This window comes from Calliopsis andreniformis, chromosome 12 (genome assembly GCF_051401765.1).
Source record: "Calliopsis andreniformis isolate RMS-2024a chromosome 12, iyCalAndr_principal, whole genome shotgun sequence".
In the NCBI taxonomy this organism is placed as follows: Eukaryota; Metazoa; Arthropoda; class Insecta; order Hymenoptera; family Andrenidae; genus Calliopsis; species Calliopsis andreniformis.
In genome coordinates, this window is record NC_135073.1 from 8,667,861 (window position 1) to 8,690,250 (window position 22,390).

Here is a 22,390-nt window from a genome sequence, read left to right on the forward strand (position 1 = left end):
CAACTTTCCTCTGATCATTCCTAATTACTCACCATTTAAAACTCCCTCAAACCGTCATTACAATCTACAATCTCACCGCAAAAACAGACACGAGCAAATATAGAATCGTAACATCTCGTGCGAGCAGGTCAGAGCTCCAAGGAAAGGTACCAATTATCCGACATAAATACCAATGGTTAGGCCACGCAGAGACGTTTCACGTGATGCCGGGTAGGGAAATTCTGTTGACGGGATTCCAGAGGCGAGAAGAGGAAACATATTTCAGGGGTGGCTCGAGTTGGACAGACAGGGGACATAAAACACGAGTCGATCAACGGCGTCAGGTCGCCTAAGGGACCGGGTACAGGTTGCACAGCCCGTGAATGTAGTTGCATGCGCGAAAGGCATTGCCTGCGTCTTTCAGGACTTCCCTTCCGAGGAGCCACACGAAGTATCGCGAAAAACTTAGTTTTGCCAGGACGATAAATCATCTTGAAATTCGCCCAGGCTGACAGGCATGTAGTTTTACGAGAGCCTGCACGCAAAATGCAAAGCAGCCCCGCGCAGCCCGTGGGCTTGCACCGCAATTAATTAGCGTTTCGTGATACCCGTGCATGTGCCGAAGCATTCTTTTTTTGTGTCAGCTAACTAAAAACTGCTCGCACGATAAGCTAACGCCATTCGATGATCCCTCCTCGTATGGGGCGCACCGACCTGTTCCGAGGGACACGTAAGATCCTGCAGGCGATTAGGGGAACTGTGTCGGAATTTTTCCGCGACCAGGGGAACGATAAGAGTCGAAGGAGCTTTTTTCGTTTGCCGCATGAAACGATCCAAGGAATGAGCGATGGTAGCGTTGATTTTGCATCTGTGCTCGCTGGAATGTCAAGTGTGACGGGTTTAGTAGTTTAAGATGTTGAAGAGGAAATGTGGTAGATAAAGTTTATTGGTTTTAATTGCTAGACTGCCATTTCTTGCATGTAGAGGATATGCAATGAGTTAATTACAATGTTGGAGATAGTATTCTGAGAAGTGCATGAAAGTGGGTCTGTTGAAACAATTTAGATAGAATAGTTGCTTTCTCTTGTAGCAACAACTTTCCAATTACTTAAATTTAGTTGTATTTAAAATAGAATATGTATCTTCCTTAATTTGAACAGTAAAATCTGGTTTAATCATGTCACCAGTAGTCATCATTTTGGAGGATTGGAAAGAGTAGATTTAGTACTTTCTTTTTATTAAAATGAGGTTTTTTAACTAATGAGACAGATCAATAAAGAGAGAGGCGATGAAGGGAAAAGACTAAGGAAATAAAAAATACTATTAAGTAGAAGAATATTATATTTTATTAATATGCTTGCATAGCTGTGTGCCTAAATTCTCACGACGCAAGCATACTTTGCAAAAATTTGTATATCTTATTTAACTTCTATCCATTTATAAATCGTATATTTACAATAATCAATATGCTTTAATCTTCGTAACTTTCTCTCATATTACAAAGTTTCACTCTTGCTCACCCACCACTCGTGTACGTTAGTTTTCTTAAACCGTATATACATACACCTTTTCTACATGCCAAAATATCAAAATCAAATTTTTTATAGTTTAATGCAGTTGCTTTTGTTCTGTTCAATCGTTTGTCGTTCCTGTATATTTCGTAGGCCGATATTTGGAACGTCGATCATTCACTGTTCGAAACACACGAAGGAACATTCCGCGCGGTCAAAAACTCTGAGAACTCATCATCAACAATATTTTACTGTAACATTCTCACAAAACAAAGCTTAGATCTCACTGTCCATATAATTTGTGACTTGTATCAATGTCAGGTACAATGCCCGCATCAACCTGATCGCTCGAAATTAACTGCTCGTCACCTTCGATTCTAACTTTATTAAACTTTGCAGGGTAGAAACAGTTCTTTCTTAATCATGACTTTCTAACAAATCCACTTTTTGGCGGTGGAGCAACAGGTTTCTCCGATATTGGCGCAGTGGGATCCATTCCTATGAAAGGGGTGGACTTCACGTCAGTTGCGGTTGATGTGGATGGCGATGAAAGCGATGGCGAGGGAGGCGTTCGTTCTATCGACAACGTTTGTTGAGGAAGTTGAGCATCCGTATGGATACCCTCGGAACCATATATTTCTTTCAAGATCATTAACATGGTATCCTCAGAATCCCTGAACAGATACAAATGTTTATAATATTCTCTTTGGGTAGATATTTTAGGTCGCGGTTATAGAGGATGCGTTTTCTGACGAATATGTCCGAACTATTTATCGTACAAGCGAGACAAAACATACATTGACGTCAGAACATAACAAAGTGATCATTTCTTAGACTAACTGTTTCGCTTAAATCGAGAGCAAAATTTTAAGGATTTCGAAATCAGATTTCAAATATCTATAGTTTCCGAAGATAGGAAATATTCTGCACATAATTTTGTCATCGAATAGAATCTCTAATAAACTCCATCATATCACAGATCTTTATCTATATTGATTGTTTCTTCTCATAGTTTCGTTTATTTATTAAAGCTTAATGAATTTTACTTACCAATAGCAAACATGACTTGTCAAAGCAAAAATATATTCGTTGATGTATTCGAATGGTGCTTCCTGAAGAACATAGTCTATTCTTCGACCACCATTCAACTTGCCTACTTTGAAGTCAGTACCACCATCGTCATTAGTTTGTTGTTCGCTGACACGGGGCGTTTGTTGCAATTGCTCTTCCACAACCTTGTCAATCTCACGCTCGAGCGCATTATTATCAGGCTTGTGAAACACTGTGAATTGATAGACAGAGTTCCACGTATTTCTCACAGAGTCCAGCAATTTCTGCTTCAGATCTGCACCAACGCGCGCCATTGTTTCTTTCAATTCTGCAATGCGCACAAAAACATTGCAAAGTTAATTTAAAATACACGAAACTACTTGATCAAAAATGTTTCTAAGTTAAATGCTTTTTTACTTGACAGATATTTACCTAAATGCATTCTTTTGCGTCCTTTGTGGTGAGGAATCAACATTGGTCGATATTTGCAAGCATCCGGGTTAATGAGTGCTTCGACTCTGTAGGCCACAGGGTCAAACGGGTGAAATATATTGAAGAAAGCTGGACACGTTGGCAACACGAAGTCTTCCCCGAGCATATCGATTCCTCGAACAGTCACAAACATACCAATCGGGCTACCGAGAGCGAAAAAGGCACGCGGATGAAAATTCAATTGCGGATAACGTATGTAAGGTTGGCCAGTTCCAGCAGCACCCATCACGTAACTAATTTTCTTACTAAGGCGTCGCTCTAGAGGTCGACTTGAGGGCGCTCGAGAAGGACCAGTGTCTTCATCTTTCTGTGAAACAAAAGTAAAGATAGAATTACGAAACGGCAAAACATTAGTCGTCAATTTTTCTCGGACAAAATAAATGAATACGGTTGCGTACTTGTTCTTCGTTACTTTCAGTATCATTTTCATTCGACTTGTCACTCGGTAGTGGTTTTTGATGACAAAGAAGGTCGAACAGAATTAAGCTACCCAACGAGTGACCGCCCAGATAAACTCCACCATCAAAATCTGGATTTCTTTCTTTGAAAAGGGCATACAGTTTATTAACTTCGCTCCCAACTGTTTGCATTATGGTTTGGCAATATACCGGGCTGGTGTAGAAAAGTATGTCGAGCAACGTGTCGTTGGTAAAGTGTCGCAACTTTGGTATACTCTCCAATGTGATAGCTTGTAATTTCTTATCGATCCCAGTGTCTTCGGAATGGAGCGTTGTGTGCCAAGAGACTGGTAGAACTTCTACCCTGTTCACGATCCTTTGCTGGCTGGCAGTTCGATAATGTGACTGGACCAATTGTAAGGATATACTTCGGAACTCGTCAACTGCAGTTACATATGATAAAGTTTATCATCGTGGGAAAATTTTAAATAATCTAGTTTGCTTAATTTTGTTCTCTTATAATTTACTACGTACCGACTTCTTCTACAGTTCGGAACTTCAAGTCACAAACGCTTCCTATACCGTGAACAACAAACAAAAGATGATCTACTTTTTCGGGCTCGCCATCTTCAATGTGGAACTCGTCGTGGCCCCTTTTTATCACTCGTGGTCTACTACCAGCACCCTGTAAATATGTACTCTCCTCTGAGCCCTGTACAGATTACGATTGTACATTTCCAACAGAACCATGCGTGCAGTATTAATTTAAAAAAAAAGACATGTGTAAACACGTCCACCCAAAACCACCAATACTTTAACAAGATATGTAAACTAGAAAATTATTTCATGAATTATCTGTCATAATAGATGCTATAGTTCTTAAAAAATATTTATAACATCAAGATTTCTAAAATTAACACACATTAATTAAAGCAGGTTTGCCTGAGCTAATCTACAGTATAACAGCTTTTTAATGTTTCTGTAAAAACGATTAACAATATAAGTACTTTTAATATGAAGTGGGGCATTGCAACTTAGCACTTAAAAAGCTTCTTTTCTCTTCGTTTTACAAATACATATCTTAAATGTAATATTTTCTATTCATAAACATATATTGAAACACAGAATCCTTGCTGTTTCAAAAATCAGAAAATGTTATACACATGATAAATTACAAACAATTTGGGGACACACATTCGACACTGAATTGTCTCGTGTAACTTACAAATATAACAGTAAAAGGGGAAATTTACCGCAGTGTTACCCCATGACGCCGCCAATTCTGGAGAAGTGGGTGTCGAGTAATGAACCTGAACCGTGGCACTGTGGAAGATGACGTACTCTCCATTGTTAAAGTCGATCCTTCGATTCCAATTGTTGGACAGCCACGCTTGCTTGTACTCTTCCTCGAGCCTCGCGGCAGTGCTTTCGTCATAAGGAACATATCTGGACTCAGTGGGTCCTTTGTAGAACCACGAGCACCGTCTCACTTCCGTCGATGGTCCACTCCAATAAACAGGAGATCTCTGGCGTCGTAAAATGTCGACGTCGTAACGACCGCCATCGGTGGCAACTCTTGTTTCAGGAGTGATTTCCGTGGAGTTATGAACCTCCTCCAGTTTCAGACTATCTAGCATGGAGAATGGAAGCCATAGTACTTTATGCTCCACCTCTTTGCGATAAAACCAATGGTAGTACACAGCTCTGTAGTACATGCGTGGGTCTGAGGGGCCGAGGGCCTGAAATTCATTACAATGTAATGGAATAAGTTGATTTTTTTATATCAACAACTTATTTTAATTAAGAAAACATTCGCAGAATAAAGATAGGAATAACAGTGACAAGTTCAACATTTGTGAGAGGATGACATTCAAGACATCAAGCAGAAAGTAACTTTTTAAAGTTTTGACTCTGAGGCAACTAAAAGAAGTTTGCTACAATAATCACAAAGCTGACACAAAATTGAACTGACATACGTATACTACTGGTCAAAAGTTTGTAATCACTTACTAATACTCTTCTGATACTTAATTCTATTTTTTGTCTATAAACTAGTATTAAATCATAGCCCAAACCTCAATCAATGTTTTATCAAATAAGAACTGCGAATAACAGAAAAAACGTAATCAGAAATTGAACAATGGATAATGTATACTACTCTATAAGACCAAGCTCTTGATATAAAAAAATTTTACAGTACTCTTACTATCATGATAGCCACTAATAATAACTTTGCGTGAAAGAATGTCTGAATAACAGACGCCATTAATCAAGGTGCTAATGTACTTAAAATACATGTTTACCAAGATAATTCCATGCCAAACTTTTAGCTGATAGTATACGTATCATCAAGTCAAGTATTTCAACACCTTACCAAGTTCTGTAGACTAGGTGGCACAGTCTCTGTGGTATGGCGTCCAGCCAAAGGATTCATTGACATCTGCACAGGACTCAAAGTAGCCGAACCTGTTGGTTCAGGTACCGTTGTCAGCACAGGTGCCACGGGAGCAAATATGTTACTGCTACCGTCTGTAATATGCGTCTGCCCTGGTTCAGTGAAGTAATGTTGAGTCTGATTCACTGCTGGTTCCACGACTGACGAGACGTGTGGATACCTAGTAGACGGAGGTTTATGCAACTCGGTCTGGAACTGTGCAGGATTATAAAACAAAGGTGGCGACGCTGAATGGACCGACGCGCTACATGTTGCATTTACACTTCCGGCGTGAGCAGATGTATTAGTATCCCACGCTGATGGACTCACAGACGCTACGGGACTGGTAAAATTAGAACCGAACAAAGCGCTCGATAATGGATGCGAATCACTCTTCCAAGAAGGTATCGCTAAATCGACGTCTGCATTTGCGCGGTTCTCTTGATACTGAGGCAGGAAAGGAGCATTCTCCGTGGAACTGAAAAACGAGCTCGCAGGTTGTGCAAACGCCTTCGATGGATCAGAAAAAGTAGTCGGAACAGAGACTTCAACTGGCGTGTAATTCAAACTCGGCTTTTGCTCTGCAGGCTTCTCGAAGAAACTGGAGCTCGATCCAATAGACTGTGCTTGAAAATATTGCTGAAAGGATGGCACGTTCGACGAAACACCATGACTTTGCGATGCATCGGTGTTCTCCTTCGTTGTGTGCAGCTCTTGCGAAGTTGCCGGATGCGTTACTTCAGAAACTTGTTCTTTAAGAAGCACGTTAGCCAAAGAGTCAGTTTTCAAAGCATCACTTTTCTCTCCGCTGTCCTTTAACTTTAAGGGCTCAGGTGCTTCAGCAGTCTTAGTTTCGATCGCATTATCGTCAACCTTCTCCAATGAGTCCTCTTTTTGTTCAGCGAGCAAGTGCTCCAATTTCTCCGTGACTTGAACCGCAGAGATTGGACCAAATGTCACGGTAGGTTGGACTTCGGCAGTAGATGTAGCTGTACTGTCTCTAGAGAACTGCGGATCCACTTGACCGAAAGCTTTTATCGTCGACTGTTCTTTTCCCGCATTGAACGTGGTTAGATAGTCCCTCTGGCTCGCGTAAAGATCAAAGCCAGAGAAAGCGACGTTGGCTGGAGTGTTCTGCGGAGTGGCAGGTTCTGGCACTTGGAAGGGTATCGGTCGGGACAACGAAGGGACTCCTCCTGGCTTTCCAGAAAGAGGGACACTCTCGTAGCCCGAGTTCTGGCTCTGAGGCGTCACGCTTCGCGGAGTGCCAGTAGAACTATAAGGGTTTCCTGTCGCTACTGGACTAGATCTGAACGACTCTTGCAGAGAATTAGCCTGGGACAATTGTTCCGGCGTTGAGAATTGTATCGGCGGCGAGTTCGTGGAAACGAATGTCTCGATGGGTTGGTAACTTGGAGCCTGAGGGACAGAGTCGTTTGGATTGAAGATAGTTGGAGGTGCTACGCTCTGCGGTGTGAACAGAGGCTGAACCGCTGGAGCTGAATATTGTTTGGGGGTGTTTGATGTCAGATTAGGTAGTGGCGCATATTTGAGACGTCTTTGATTGCCAAGACGGTACGATGTAGGTACTGAAAAGAAAGAAAGTGTATATATGTATAATATACTTCTTGTAACTGATGCATCAATAGGTTCTTTATTGAAGAATGAAATATCTATATAAGTATTTTTCTCTACCATCCTCTGGGGTCTCAGATTAAATTCTTCTATTTTTATCAAATTTAACAGTGAAATCATTTTTCTAATTTTATCTTCAGTGCCCTTCGGAGGCACATGATTAACAGTTGGAACGTCTTTAATTATTAATCGTATATAATTTACGTAAGAAACAGAACTCTATGCTCATTCTGAAGCACTATGTTTAACACATTATGACATAATCAATGTTTAAAGTGTTTCTATCTTTTAAACACTTTGCAAATGATGCAAAACAAAATTTACCATCAGTTGAGGACGGAGCTGTGGGTGGTAAAGTTGGCTGTGGTGGACCTGGCAAATTCGAAACACTTCCCGAGTGAACCTCACCGGATCCCACGAGACTGGAGCGTCGAGGATCATGAAAATTGGGTACTATGGGCGACGGTGTGTCATTCAGAGAACTATGGTGGTCATGAAAAGGCACGTATGGATTCGTGTTTTGAATATTTCCTGCGTCTTCAACTCCTTGGTTCGCTTGAGACGAATCGCCCGTAATTGACGATAAAGACAGGTTTGGTAGAGAGGACAGAATAGAGGAGAGGTAGCCTTGCTTCGCTGGCTGACTTGCTGGACTGTTCGTCTCCTCAGAATCCAAAGGTATAGGTGTGAATTCGGAATCCGTGTCGGTCGGATTCGTCTGCGAAGTGGAATTGTGCGAATTGGCTGGGTCCTGTCCTACGAAGTTGTCCAGTTCAGCATCTGAAAACAATGAAAAATTTCGTTCAAAAACGTTGGTACGACATTTTATAACAGGATGATCCTAAAGCTAATATATGTAGAGTGATATTTTGCGACATGAATATTTCAGTATGTTCGTGTTCACTTTATTTCTGCCTGTCGAACAGGAAATTATGTACCTATTAAAGGTGCTCATAAATATTCAATTATTTCAAAGTTAAACACATATATGAGTCCAAATTTTTTTATTACTTATTTAATTAGTTATACAGGGTATTTCATAACATGTGGGAAATTGATTGTATGCTTAAAAACAGTGAAAAAAGAATCATGTGAATACATATCCTGTCTGTCTTCGTTTATGAGATATAGTGAATCATATAGTAATCATGTTATTAAATTAATTGCGATATTATTCATGCGTGACACTAACTACGAAAGTAACTTTATTGCATACACGTACGTATTACTTGTGCTATTCTTCTGTAGCTCCTAACGTGAATCTCATACAATGATTACGTGTAATACTCATTTGTGTGAGTGTTTTGTGCCTGAAGTAAAATATACATAAATGCAGAACTGCAAAATGAAGTTCACTTATCAAAGACAAACTAATATCATAAAAATCCTAGCAGAAACAATATATTACACAATGTGCTAAATATGTGAAAACCTTTATTCCAGAGTTAATATTTTGCAAACTATTTTTCAAAAACACAGATTCCTTAATGTTTGCTTATGTGTTTTATTCCATTCACGAGACCATCACTATGTATCATTTTTATTTCATATGTAGTTAACTTTATGTATTTTAAAACGATCTTTCATTTTACTTTTTATCTACGTAGCTGAAATTAACATTCCTTTGCTTCATAAATCATTCTGTGGAACGGCTTTCATCTACATATCAATGACAGTTAAGAAATACATTATCAAATTATGGAGATGAAGCTTTTGCATTTGGCTACTAAAAATTATTATATAAAGAACTAGTTGTCTGAGTCATCTTGTGATTCATCTCAGCTCTCACAGAGAACGATCTCAGAACTCTTTACAGTTGCTTACATCTTCAAAGCAAGACGAATTTATTTAGCAAACTGAAAATTTATTTATTAAATAATGGTGTCAAATTTCGCGAGTCTCTTGTCTAATTTTTAAACTGGAATATGTTTTAAGTGGAAATTCATCATTGTCTACCTTCTTTTAGATTCACCCTAATTTTTGCAATAAAAACCAAATATGTAATAAATAAATAATGTTGTTGGTGTTTAAAACTGTACGTAAGTGACGTTTCTAAATAGGTAACTATTTTCTACTCTACATAATATCTGTCTCCCACAAATGCATATAATTACACTATTACGCCGATTGCAATACTTATTTGTTACAAGCTTACGATTGAGTGTAAAGAGCCATAGAAAATGTTTTACCCAAATTAATTTATATTCCATCTATTCGTTCCTGTTTCTCAATGTAAAAAATTATTTATATATAAACATTTTTTATATAAACATTTTTTTTCGGAAGCTATTATGCATAGCTTTTTCAAAGTTCACCTATTTATTTGCATAGATTTGAGAAAATCAACCAAATTTTTCGAATTCGAACTATTCATCAACAACAAAATTAAATAATATTTAACAAAATAATGGAAAAAGAAGCAAAAGAAAAAGAATCTCTGGCAGACCTAATTTCTACCATCAGATTGCTCCGAAATGCAATTCAAGAATATTCACATCAAATTTGACTATAACTATGATTCTGACTGCAAAGAAGAATTAGAAAATTGTAAAAACAAGAAGACAATTCAATAAATAAAGGAAATGGCGACGAATTTACAACAGAGAAATACGGAAATTACTCACAATAATTAAAGAACCCCATCATTGCGACGCACTAATCACGGGACGTCTAGTACACAAAAATCCCAAGACTAGATCATTCACAAACAGTCAATATTGAACAGGATACAATGAACGTAAGGCCCGATGACGAAGATAATGCCCAGGAAAAGATACGACGTATCTCTTCTTACTCGATGAACCGTACAGGCATCCTGTCGGACCTCGGATTACCCATTTCTATACGCGATCACATCCTGTACACGTATGCACATCAAACACCTGCGATTGTGCAACGGGCCGCGTTTACGCCTAGATTTACTTTGCCCGCTCCGTTATCATCCGCGTAACAACAGACACCTTACCCTTTTGTCAACGAATACGCCCGGAACGTTATAAGTGACCGGGCGATTTTTGCTGCCAGTCCTCCGTCAGATTCTGTCAAGAACACGAAGACGCGAGTGTGCCTTCGATGCTCGCGATCAGTGATGTGGTATCTAGTGTGTGTCACTTGCGCGACGATCGCCGCCGCCGTGAACCCTGTCGTGCTCGAGGGGAGTTTCAGAGAGGATCGAGAACCTTTGGGGCGAAATGTGCAGACGGTGGACGAGATAGGAACGAGTGTCGAGTTTCAACAGGGATCACCCTTCTGGGTGAATGGTAGATTTCTTGGAGAGTCGAAGGAGGCGACCACTGAAGGGGCTGTGCTGTTCTCTGCGGACGAGTGTTCTAGGTGAGGGGTTGGCAGAGTTTGAGTAGATTGATTAGGTAGGAGGTAGTTGTAGGGAATCGCATCGTGAAAAGAGATTGGTTTTCGTGATGATGAGAAGTAGAAGCTTCTTTGGGTTTGTTTGACATTTTGAATACTTGGATGGAAATAGCGGGGTAAGGAAAATTAAGTATCTGTTTACTCTACATAGTCAAGGAATTTTGTAGAATACATTACTCATATCAATAGGATGAGTATAGTGTGAAAAATGCTTATGAGTACTTATGCAATTAATTAATTGTGAACTTTTTTGAGGTTTATAACTATACGAGTGAGCGTAGTTTTACATAACAGTGATCTATGTGAATATTTGTAGTATATTTCTAATGTACAATAGTTACAAGCATTTAATATATATTACTCGTAACGGGACAATCAAAGTATTGAAGAATTAAATTTATTGTATCGAAAATGTATCAATTTTTTAAATTGATCTCTTTCTTTCAGTTTCTTTGTTTTTACTTATTAATTTTAGCATCGTACAGGATTTAAATATATAAAAGAACTATTAATAAGTTATTATACCCCTTATTTCTCGATGTCAAACAACTAACAAGATTTTTCTTCGAGGGTCTAGACTCTACTATAATCCTATAAACTTAATATATTCCTGGCATAACACTGCAATACAAAAGCTTAGCAAAATATCAACTGACATACACGCGTCATTTATATTCAAATTTAAAAATTAAATATCCACCGTTATAGGTAAAGAATTAAAAAAAAATGAATATAAGTTTCTTCTAATATTTAGAATTTTTAAATTTTAATTCAATAAAACAAGATCCTAATTTGTTATTAAGGTATTGCATCAAAAGAGGCACCACCAAGAGCGAGAGTAATTTTCAATATATTAATCTGTTTTGGTTCACAAATGGCACTGACACGACGGGTGAGTATATACGAACTATGATTAAATATGAGTAAGGAAAGAAGATGGAAATGTCAAAACATTCATCGACTAACATTGAACATTACGTAAACATTAATTAAGTTATGCGTAATATATATATATATATTACATACAACACTGTTGATTTCTGTATATAACACTGTTGAATCACCTATCAATAACAGATAAGCCAAGATTCTAATACATAGAGATTCTACGTATGAAAGTTAATTTAAAAACACGAAGTGATAAAATCGCAAATAGATGTTTTGTATTTATTTCTCAATGAACGAGTATGAAATGCTACTAAATACATTGACTGAATTAAGTAGATAAGCATAAATGACCAACAAGTTAATAGGTCATACCAAAATTAATGCGTACAGATTCAGAAATAATAATGAAACATCATTTTTCAATATTACGATTATCTATTTTATATGCACACTATTTTTCATTGTATACCTACACAACAATTAAATAAAATGAATAAAATTACGAAATCAATGTTGTGAATATTACAGATGATTTCCTTCCAAAAGATTACCAGCAATTAATTACGCCCGATATAACATGGAAGAATGAACAAAAATTAAATGATCCTAAAGAATGTCAGGTACCTACAGTTTACACACATTGTACGCTATGATCTCTACAATAATATTATTTACGAACTTGTTTATGCGTTTAGATTTACCTTGACCTGGATTGCGACATGAGTAAAACAGGAACTGACGCTAATTATATTAAAAAGCCATTCCACCCAAATGTACAAAACAATGAGGAAAGCGAAGATATCTTCGACAAACCAATTCTTCAATCTCCCGTTAGTACATTAAGTTTCCATTACATCGTAAAGATAATCACAAAATCAATTGCTTCGTTTCTATTACCAATCAGCATTGAACCAAGGAACAAGAGTACAAATTATAAATTGAAGTTAAACTTAATCTTACATTTTTTCATTATCAGATATTGAATGTGTACCATATCTACTTACGAATTTAAAACGAAACGATTAATTTTGTGGCACTGTACCAAGTAAATTGTACTGACGAATCTAATCACAATATTTCTCAGATGAAAATAGTAGAAAAATTCAACTTGAGCGAAAATACGCAAACAAAATTCGTAGTGGACAGTATGATGTCTCGAATTATCATAAACGTCGATGGAAACGTGTCAAAGGCTTCACTGCACATACCAATGAGTAAGTGTTCCTTTATTTTAAGTAATTAAATATTTAGAATGGTCGTCGAGTAGACGTTGAATTAATCGAGCCCGAAAGTGTAAATTCGATAACATAAAGGCGAAGGTTGCCACGTGTTTCACGACTGCACGGCTAAACTAGTTAGTGTAGCGTAAACTAAAAATAATTTTCTGTACTCGAAACATACGCTGAGACGTGAATTAATAGCACTGCTATAATTTTCCGCTGGTGTTCATTGTCCGATGACAATGCGTATTTATTTTCCGTGAAACGTGATACATGCTGCGATGGTTACATCATGGAAGAAACTGATTGAAAAAAGTAATTACACCTATTGACATTTCAGTGGTATGATCTCTACTATTTGCTAGTAAAATTCACACTCGTAGCTGTGAAGCAGTCGAAGAAAAAAGTAAAAACTGATTCAAAGGAATTAGTCTATTGGAATTCTTTGTCGTTACAATTGCAAAATATAATTAATTATTATATTTGGTTATAATTGCTACTGTGTTGTAAGGATAAAATAAGAAACAGTGTCTGTTTGCTTTGACCAGTAGAATGTGCCTTTCAAGGACAGACCACGAATTCTCAGAGATGGAGCGAGAAGCCTAATACACGCCAAATTGTGATGCTTACATTTTAATGACTTTACTCATCTATAAAATTCATCAAGTCGAATATGCCAACATTGCATTTTAGTTTAGGAGTTAGTTAATAAGATATTAATAACTGAAGTTGCTCTGTGCATCCTATGTTTCTGAAAGATTCAACGATACATACGACGATAAATTTCAATTATAAAAAAACGATTACTAAAACAACTCGCTTGACGATAAAGTCAAAGAATAGTCATACCTTCTACAATAACGTACACTATCGTAAAAATCGATTACTTCAGTAGAAAAGCAGGAAGACCCGCCGCAATAAAGCAAGCCACGCGTTTCAGCCATTTAAGAAACCAAGTACTAATAACAGAAATAGAATATTCGAACTAAACCAGACACTTCAGTCACGAATCGTCAAATTTACCAAGCAATGTGCATTAACGATCTCGAGTTCGCGATCAGCAGTGTAAACTTCCGCTCTGCTCTCCACGCCACCAGTAAACTGTTGGCGAGCATTCTCTCGTACACTTTTCACGTACCGTTCATGGTATCGACCGCATCATCTGGTACTATTCAGTCCGCGTTCGTAGCATTGCACCAAGCCATTGTCTTCACTTCAACGAAAACCCAGGCGAGACACTTCAACCAAAGACACCTGTTCTCTAACGATTGTCTTCACGCGAGCGAAATTTTGTCACGAGGGAACCACGAAATACTCGGACCAAAATGTTTTACTTCTTACGATCACCTTTTGCCACGGCGACAGATTACGATCCTCTGGTATCGGAAAGAGTTAACAGTATGGAATGATCAGGCACAGAAGGTATGCTTATTGTAATTGACAGACGCAACAGTGCCGTGGCCTGGAACAGTGATTTCTTGGAGGCGCAAGGCTGACACGGATGGGGTGAGAATCGACACGCGCAATGCACCACCTGGCGAGTGGTGGATGAAGCTCACGGGGGAGGAGAATTCGAACTACCACTTCACTGCGAATGGCTTTGTCGAGGAACGGAGGAATGGGGAGAAGCTATTTTTACCGGAAGCTCGAGTGAGCGGTGAGTGGAAATTTGAAATCATTAATCAAACAGAGGCTGATTTTAAGGGTACACACCCTTTCAGTATTTTAAAGAATTAATTCATAATTTATGTGGAAGGAAGACTAAGATTAAAATATATTGCTATTAGATATTTATGAAATTAATATGGAACAAATTTTTATTAGACAGAATTTTATAGTTACATAAAGAGTACAATTTGTGGTGAAACCAATAATAAGAAGACATAAGGGTTGTTAAGGTTTAATTTCTGTAGGGATATTACATTACCGATCAGAAGTTTGGTATCATTTCATAAAATAAGGAAAATAAAACTTTGTTAAACACAATAGAACAAAATAATAGTAAACAGTCGTATTAATGTATTGTTTTATTAATTGTTGAATATATAAACTTTAAGTTAAAAATACTTTGGCGTATAATATCTATAATTTTAATAAAAGTTGACAAGAGATTCCAAACTTTTAGCTGATAGTGCATAACGTTATATGTATATATTTAAATTTCTTTTTAATTTAATTTACACTTTTATACAGAATTAAGCATGATATGATAATTTAATTCAAATTGTAATTACCTGCACAAAGTTGTCACAATTAAAAACACATGGTTCAGACTATGAACTTTGTGTTTTTGTCCAATTACAATTCTTTGGAATTTTAATCCGATGGATGTTTTAACCATCGCTTAATCTTTTGTAAAATCGAGGAACGGTAATAGGTTCGAAGTACAAGTGGTAGGAGTAATAACGAAAATGCAGTGTAATTATTAAAAAAACCGAAAAGTAGATAATGATAGCCACAATGCTCGCTTCAATCGTAAAAGTTTAATACTGTACAAAGAAAAGGGAGAGTGCTTGAATTTTAACGTCGAGAGAAATCGTTCAGTTCTTGCGTAAAAATATGAATAGTTCATGCGAATAATAAACTTCTTTATTTTCCCAACGTTTGAAAGGTAATAAAACATTCACTGTTATATCATTTATGGACGAAAGTAATTTTTGTTTTCACTCATCACTTCGCTGTAGTTACAAGCGACAATATACAAAATAAATTTATGTGTATAGATATAGAAAGCCTATTGTGAGAAAATATTAGAAATTGAACATGTTAGACAAAAATAAAAAGTTCCTAAATGATTCTAACAGCGAACGTGTTAAATATTTCACGTTCTTCACATACTTTTCACGAAAAGCATACCTTCCTTGCAACTAATTGCTATTAATATCCCAAAGATATTAAAAAAGAATATTTATTAATATCACAAAAATAAAACGAGAAAAACTATTGACAACTCTTCATTGTCCGAGTATAAACAATAATTTATACAATATAGGTATATGTGTTAACTTAAAAGTAAGAAAAATTTAATTTACATATCTACAGAAAAGGTAAACGTTTATAAAGCGAAACACTACTTAGTGATTTTACTATACTTCCAAACAGATTTATTCTTCGATAAATTCAATAATAAACAATATCAAAATGTAGTAAAATATTCTTAACAAGAGAATAGTCACAAATACAGTGTTTCCTCGATTTAGGCTCAGTATTCTTGGTACTGGTGAGTTCATAGCATATAACACTTTCCTGAGGTTGATTAATGTTCATGGTATCCCGCTCAATCTTATAAAAAACGGTGAGTCACAGTGCACACAACAAAACTCTTCTGCTCTAAGTAATTTTGAATTACATTGAACATAAAAACCAGAAACTACTATATGCATTTCCATGAATCGTTTCTATCAAAAACAAATTTACTCCCACAAGTACCACACAAAATGGTCTCACAAGATCTATACCCAAACAAGACCGATACTTCTTCCAGTATTAAGTGCCAGCGTACATCCCAGATGATGATTAAATGCTAACGAGTACTCCCAAAGAATCGCCGCTACCAACAAACTTGTCAATCTATACCAGTCACGATAACATCACCCTCGTTACACAATACCATCCTTACTCAACGCTCCCAACTACAACTAACAACTTCACGCAACGCTGACTCCCAGTACAACAAAGCTGCGCACATGTACTGATCGCGCAGATCATCAAACCGTACATGTTAGATCACGCCCTGCTAAACTTACCATTTCTGTTGACAAGAGAAGACTGTCTCGAGACAATCCGCAATTAGCATTCAGCCGATTGAGTCTCAATGCTCGCGCTGACGTTGGGGGGTGATCAATCCACAAGCGGATGCAGCAAAGGGGACCAATTGCACAGAAGAATCTGAGGCCTCGATCGAAACCAGCAGCACTGACTATCGAAATGAAACAGCGTCGAACTCACTCGCGTTTTCGCGATCCGTCGTGGTCAAAACTTGTTCGCAACGTGTCGCCCATCTGACAACTGCCAAGCGAGCGATTCGCTTTCTGGCTGGGGGATCGCGCGGTTGTGCAACACTCTGCGAAACTGCCCTTTGCTCGCCAGCTCGTGCGCTCCGCTGACGCACGCCGAGCGTACGAGAAACGAGATTCGCGAATTTTTCTCTTTCGACACCGGTCGAAACAGTGACGCCAGAGAGACTGAGCGGGTACACGTTTCCAGGGAAACGAAGAACAAGATCGCGCTCGATCCGCGCCATAGATCCCCACACGCATCGTTCTATTATTATCTAGTCCTGTATCTTGACCGTGCACTTTGCTTTCCATTCCGCGTTTACATGCGCTGGTTTAATTTTGAACGTGTCGACATAACACTTAGGCTGTTCGAGACGGTTCGTTAACTGGTTGTTTAGGAGATTTGTTGAGGTGTTAAAGTGCAAACACCAGAGATCGCGAATGGTATGGGAATTTTTCCTAGAAATCGTCTATTCAAGTACTGTTCCTGGTCTTCGCGAAAAAATCGAGTAGGGATGATAAAACGATTGTGAACAATGTTCGCGAACTGTTCGCTGGTGTAAACCCAGCTTCATGAAGCAGGAGATGAAATGTTTGAATGAGAGATTATTAAATCTTTGATGGTTTAGGATTAGAATAAGATTCGATCTGGCTTATATCTGGACCCCAGAGGATAAATGCATTAAGTTAGAAGGAAAAATAGTAGACTTAATACACCCTGGCTCTGAGGTCCAAATATGCATAGCAATTGCTTGGATCCTTGTGTGAGACGCAACAGTCAGAAAGAGAAAATATGATGATATTGATTAAATAAAGACCAATTTATTATTAGTTTTTTTATTCTAGTGAATACTTTAAATACAGAATAAAAAGGTTTTATAAATTTTACGTTTTCTGCCATGAATATTATATAACTACATATATGATATGATTAGGCCGCATCATCTTCTGTACACTATACTGATAAATTCAGCTATCTCAACTTCGCAAAAACCGTGAAGAATAACAGAAGTAAAATATTTCTACATTTGACTAAAGTAAATATTCAGTTGGTGAATGAGATTCTTAATGTAATAACAATTAAATTGAATACATGTATATTCGAATCATAGTGATATCAATTTAATTAATAAATTATTCAAATCTGATTAAACTTAATCATATTTTATCCCAGTTGATTATATTTGATCATATGATAAGAAAAATAATTTTATCATCTCCTTGAATAATCAAGTATCTTTGAAATCTTGAATAAATAATGCATCTTTTGAGCAGCAATTTTTATTACAGGTAATTTCAACGAAATGCCAGCAACAAAGTACCAGTCATTCAAGTCCAGTGATTTTATAAAGGTACATAAATCAAATATTCAATAATTTCCTTCCTGAAAGATTTATTTTAATGTTAGATCAGCTACTGAAATCATTTTTTCAGACAACTGATTCGGAAGTACTCATAGAAAAACAAGATAATTTGGATGCAATGACGAATTCCAAGCCATTAGATAATGGAAAAATAACTAGCAAAAGATCCTTGGAGCATCAATCATTCGGACAAGAACAAACCAATCAAATGACAATAGAAAATCTGAATGATGATACTAATACCGAGAATGTAATCTCTAATTACGTTGAGTATGTTACATATATAGACGATAATAAAAACTTAACTGCATTTTCAAATAATTCCAATAACAATGAAGAGATTTTGGATAAAATACTCCCAATGGAGGTAAAAACAAAATTCTTTATGTCAATTAAAATATTAGCCCCAACATGCTAATGTAACAAAATGCTAAATTAATATAGCAGGCTTTACGAATTAATGTGTGACGTCTCTTTGATTTAGGAAGATCAAAAAATTAATGCAAGATCCTCGATCGGATTAGCCGAAAATGTTGATGTAGATGATATCAGAATGTCAGTAGTAAATGATGCTAGCATTTCAATGAAAGTGGTGGAAGCATTAGATGATCAAGAATTATCACAGGAGTTGGTGACAAATAATAAGGAAAATACCATAGAAGGGAAAAGAATGCTCATAGAAGTGAATAAAAACTCAAATTTACTTGTGACACCTGGAACAATACACAGAATAGTTTTCGACGTAAAAAACGGTTGTATATTACCTGTTAGGTATGCATTCAGAGTGAAAAGTACTCCTTTCAGAGTGGTCGGTCTTCAGCCCAATTTGTAAGTTGAAATATATAAATTACTTAATACTTAAAGTTAAATTATTGCAAAATTTCGTCCTACTGAATTTATTTTCCCTTTCTTTTAATAATAATTATGAATTAACAACTATAAATAGTTTAACAATTGTTGTAACAAATCGTGAAAAATATCTTAAAAGTAGAAAAACAGACTAATATATTTTCTACATGTATATAGTAATTTGTACTCCAAAATTCTGGATAAAATAAATAATCTGAAAAGCTACTACAGACAATAATAAATGAAAATTGACTCAAGACTACAAATATGTGATTACTAAATAATAATCAATACAATTTAAGACATAAATAAAATACGACTAGAGAGAAACATATGAATAGTAATATGAATGGTATATATTTTTAACACTTTTAAGAGACGACAGTATTTCGGTATACAAAAAATATATTACTTATTTATTCGACAAATTACATAACACTGATGTTTTTGAATTCATGGCACAAAACAGAACTTTGTTAATTACTTACCTCTTACTCTAGTGCATGGATATATCCTGAACAGATGAGTAACGTAGCAGTGGACTTGATTATACCTAATAATGCTGCACCAGATACAGCTAATACAGTCACATTATATATCCCAGGCACAGAGATAAAGGAAAAATCTGTATATCTGTATGTGCAAGGCTCACTCTCAAAGGTAATGATAAAAACATAAAAGAAATCGTTCTAATATTGAATATATTAATAATCATGAATAATATTTTTCAATCTCAACATCTCATAATGTATCATGTATTACATTATCTAGCTAACTGATGATGTAAAGCCAAAAATAGATTATTCTTTCAACAGCAATTGCGCTGAAAAGTTAGCAAAGAACCGTTGCTCTAAATCCCACTGGAGCATGGATATCACAATTCAGGACTATGATTCAGGTATTGATCAATCTTTTGTGAAACTAGATAAAAATACAATAAAAAATTTAAATGGTGCATAAATTTTATATTTGTGACAAACTGAAAATAGAACTGTAAAATGGGCAGTAAATGATATGATAGTCAATATTAAAATCTTTAATATAGGTTTAAAACGTGTGATTTCATCGCCAAATGAAATATATCCACGAACGGAATTTATCAGTGGTACAAGAAGCCCTGTAACATTCTATTATTTTGCCACATGCTGCGACACATCTGCTAAGATTACAGCTATTGATTTATTGGATAATTATGATACTCTTACTGCAGATGTAACAGGTAATGCATCAATTTTATCAAATTAACTGTTACAATATTTCTGTAAAAATAAATATGTAATTCGTAAGTATATATAGAAATTTTTAATTTTGCAATAGAAAACTAGCAAATAAATAATGCCTAACTTAAAAGTAATGTGTAACTCATTCTTTCAGTATGGAATAACTTATCAGAAGCACAGATTGCAGCTATTTCAGTGGGGGCATTACTTGGTATACTGCTTATCATTTTAATCGTTATTTTAATAATATATTGTTTCCGAAGCAAAAAAAGTCACGATTTACCCTATACACAAAGATATGGATCCAGATCACCCCCACGTGCAGAAAGAACTAGTTTCTAATTCTAGCCCACAAATAGCATACAAAAACTAAATATGTATTAAATGCATCTATTCATTATGACATTAGTATTACAATTGCATTTTACTTGTACATGTACCATATATTAATAACTGTACATAAAAATAACTAATAAATTTTTATATCACGTTACCTTGCTCATAAAAAACATCTGCAAAAAATTCACAAAATATTTTACCTACACAGGTCATTCAAACAAATAAAACTGCCTCCAACTGAAATCATTAAAGCTCCAAGATACATCCTATACAATTAAACTTGTTCTCTCTTCTCAAACATGAAAATCTTCATTCCTAAAGTACAATTTGCAGTACAAACAGTGCTTATCATCAAATTAAAACATGAATCACGAGCAAGTGATAACGTCCCCGACTAGTTCGTGGTTACATTTTATCACCTCGCAACAATCGGTACTAAACACCCATAATTTTTCTCAATCTGGAGCACTACCTTACACGAAGTACATACTCAAGCAACGAATGAGATGGTATTCATCCAAACAGGCGCCGAGCACCTAGCTTTTCTTCACTTTCACAACCGAGTACACAAACAACACAGATGTTTGGCTAGGTTCAAAAGTTCATCCTAGTTACATGCATCCAAATGAAAGGCATGGAAAGTGGAGCAAGCCTGGTGTCGATCAGCTTTACGACAGATGTCATTCACTAAATCGTCACGTGTCGAGAAGACGAGAACCAAGAGTCTGCGAAAGCCCCACCCAGGTGTTTCAATGATCGACTCACCATCACGGAGTACCGCAGGCGCAGCAGGCGTGACAGGCACCAGCAGTGCGTTTTCGGCATAATTTTCAAAAGGGAAACCCTCGCCAGCCACTGACAGTAAAGGATTCTTCACTTTACGCGACCCACCACTCATGTTTCCAGTGACGTTGACACCACACGGACCGCGAGCACTGCCATCAAAAGATAACTAAACTACGGATGGCAAAACACTTTCCATTCACCATAAAATATACAAGCTTGACCTACACAGCCACGTCCACGTAAGCATGCATACGAACGAGACGATATACGAGAGTCACAAACCTTTTTTTATCAGATACGTGCGGGGACCCTGCGTTTCGTGCCGCGGCGACACTTTTAGGAACTTGCCAATAGATGGCTACGAGCCGCTGTCGATTCTTGCGAGTTCTCGAATGAGGGAACTTTGGGAGCGCGAAAACGGTGATTTCTTTGAAAATTTTGCGCTCGAGAGATTGATCGGGGACTTCAGTACGAGTACTTTTTGAAACGATCTTTTGCGTTTGTTACTTTTTAAGGTAAAAGTATATTTTAAGAGGGTAAGCTACTGTGGAGATCTAGAAAAATAGGTAAATTTGAAGCTTTTTATCTGGGATTTGTTTGAGGTATAATAAGCAACATTTTACTTTTATTTCTTTTTTTATTTTAGCTTACAATTCTTATTATTTGAATTTACAAAGTTCAAGTGGAGTGATCTGCTATCTGCTGTCATATATAGGCTGCAGTCCGAAATTTAGTTAAAACTGCTAATATTACCGAAGCTGTATACACTGTGTTACATAGTGTATACACTATTTAGCAGTTTCAGCAGTCTCAGTTAATTTCGGACTCCAGCCTTAGCTGACAGTCAGTAGTCATCTG

The 22,390-nt window shown here is 36.7% G+C and overlaps 2 protein-coding genes across 4 annotated transcripts; one reads left to right on the plus strand and one right to left on the minus strand.

The window, feature by feature from the left end:
* Positions 1 to 1,307: 1,307 nt before the first annotated feature.
* Positions 1,308 to 21,740, minus strand: LOC143186201 (uncharacterized). Of its 3 annotated transcripts, none has more exons than XM_076389718.1 (9): positions 21,512 to 21,740; positions 7,824 to 8,279; positions 5,805 to 7,453; positions 4,684 to 5,169; positions 3,965 to 4,115; positions 3,431 to 3,873; positions 2,973 to 3,339; positions 2,541 to 2,868; positions 1,308 to 2,164 (listed from the first exon to the last, which is right to left on the minus strand). In XM_076389718.1, exons 1-9 carry the CDS (start codon positions 21,642 to 21,644, stop codon positions 1,912 to 1,914), a joined length of 4,266 nt encoding a protein of 1,421 aa, XP_076245833.1. In that variant the 5' UTR covers positions 21,645 to 21,740; the 3' UTR covers positions 1,308 to 1,911. The 3 variants fall into 3 exon arrangements, with proteins under 3 accessions (XP_076245833.1, XP_076245832.1, XP_076245834.1); XM_076389717.1 differs by having other exon boundaries at positions 3,965 to 4,142; XM_076389719.1 differs by lacking the exon at positions 21,512 to 21,740 and adding an exon at positions 14,115 to 14,214 and having other exon boundaries at positions 3,965 to 4,142.
* Positions 12,410 to 20,900, plus strand: LOC143186202 (uncharacterized). The gene is made up of 10 exons (XM_076389720.1): positions 12,410 to 12,586; positions 12,841 to 12,970; positions 14,421 to 14,633; positions 18,265 to 18,326; positions 18,409 to 18,705; positions 18,823 to 19,166; positions 19,688 to 19,847; positions 19,959 to 20,085; positions 20,233 to 20,406; positions 20,562 to 20,900. The coding sequence occupies exons 1-10, from the start codon at positions 12,476 to 12,478 to the stop codon at positions 20,747 to 20,749; spliced, it is 1,806 nt and encodes a 601-aa protein (XP_076245835.1). The 5' UTR covers positions 12,410 to 12,475; the 3' UTR covers positions 20,750 to 20,900.
* Positions 21,741 to 22,390: the final 650 nt, after the last annotated feature.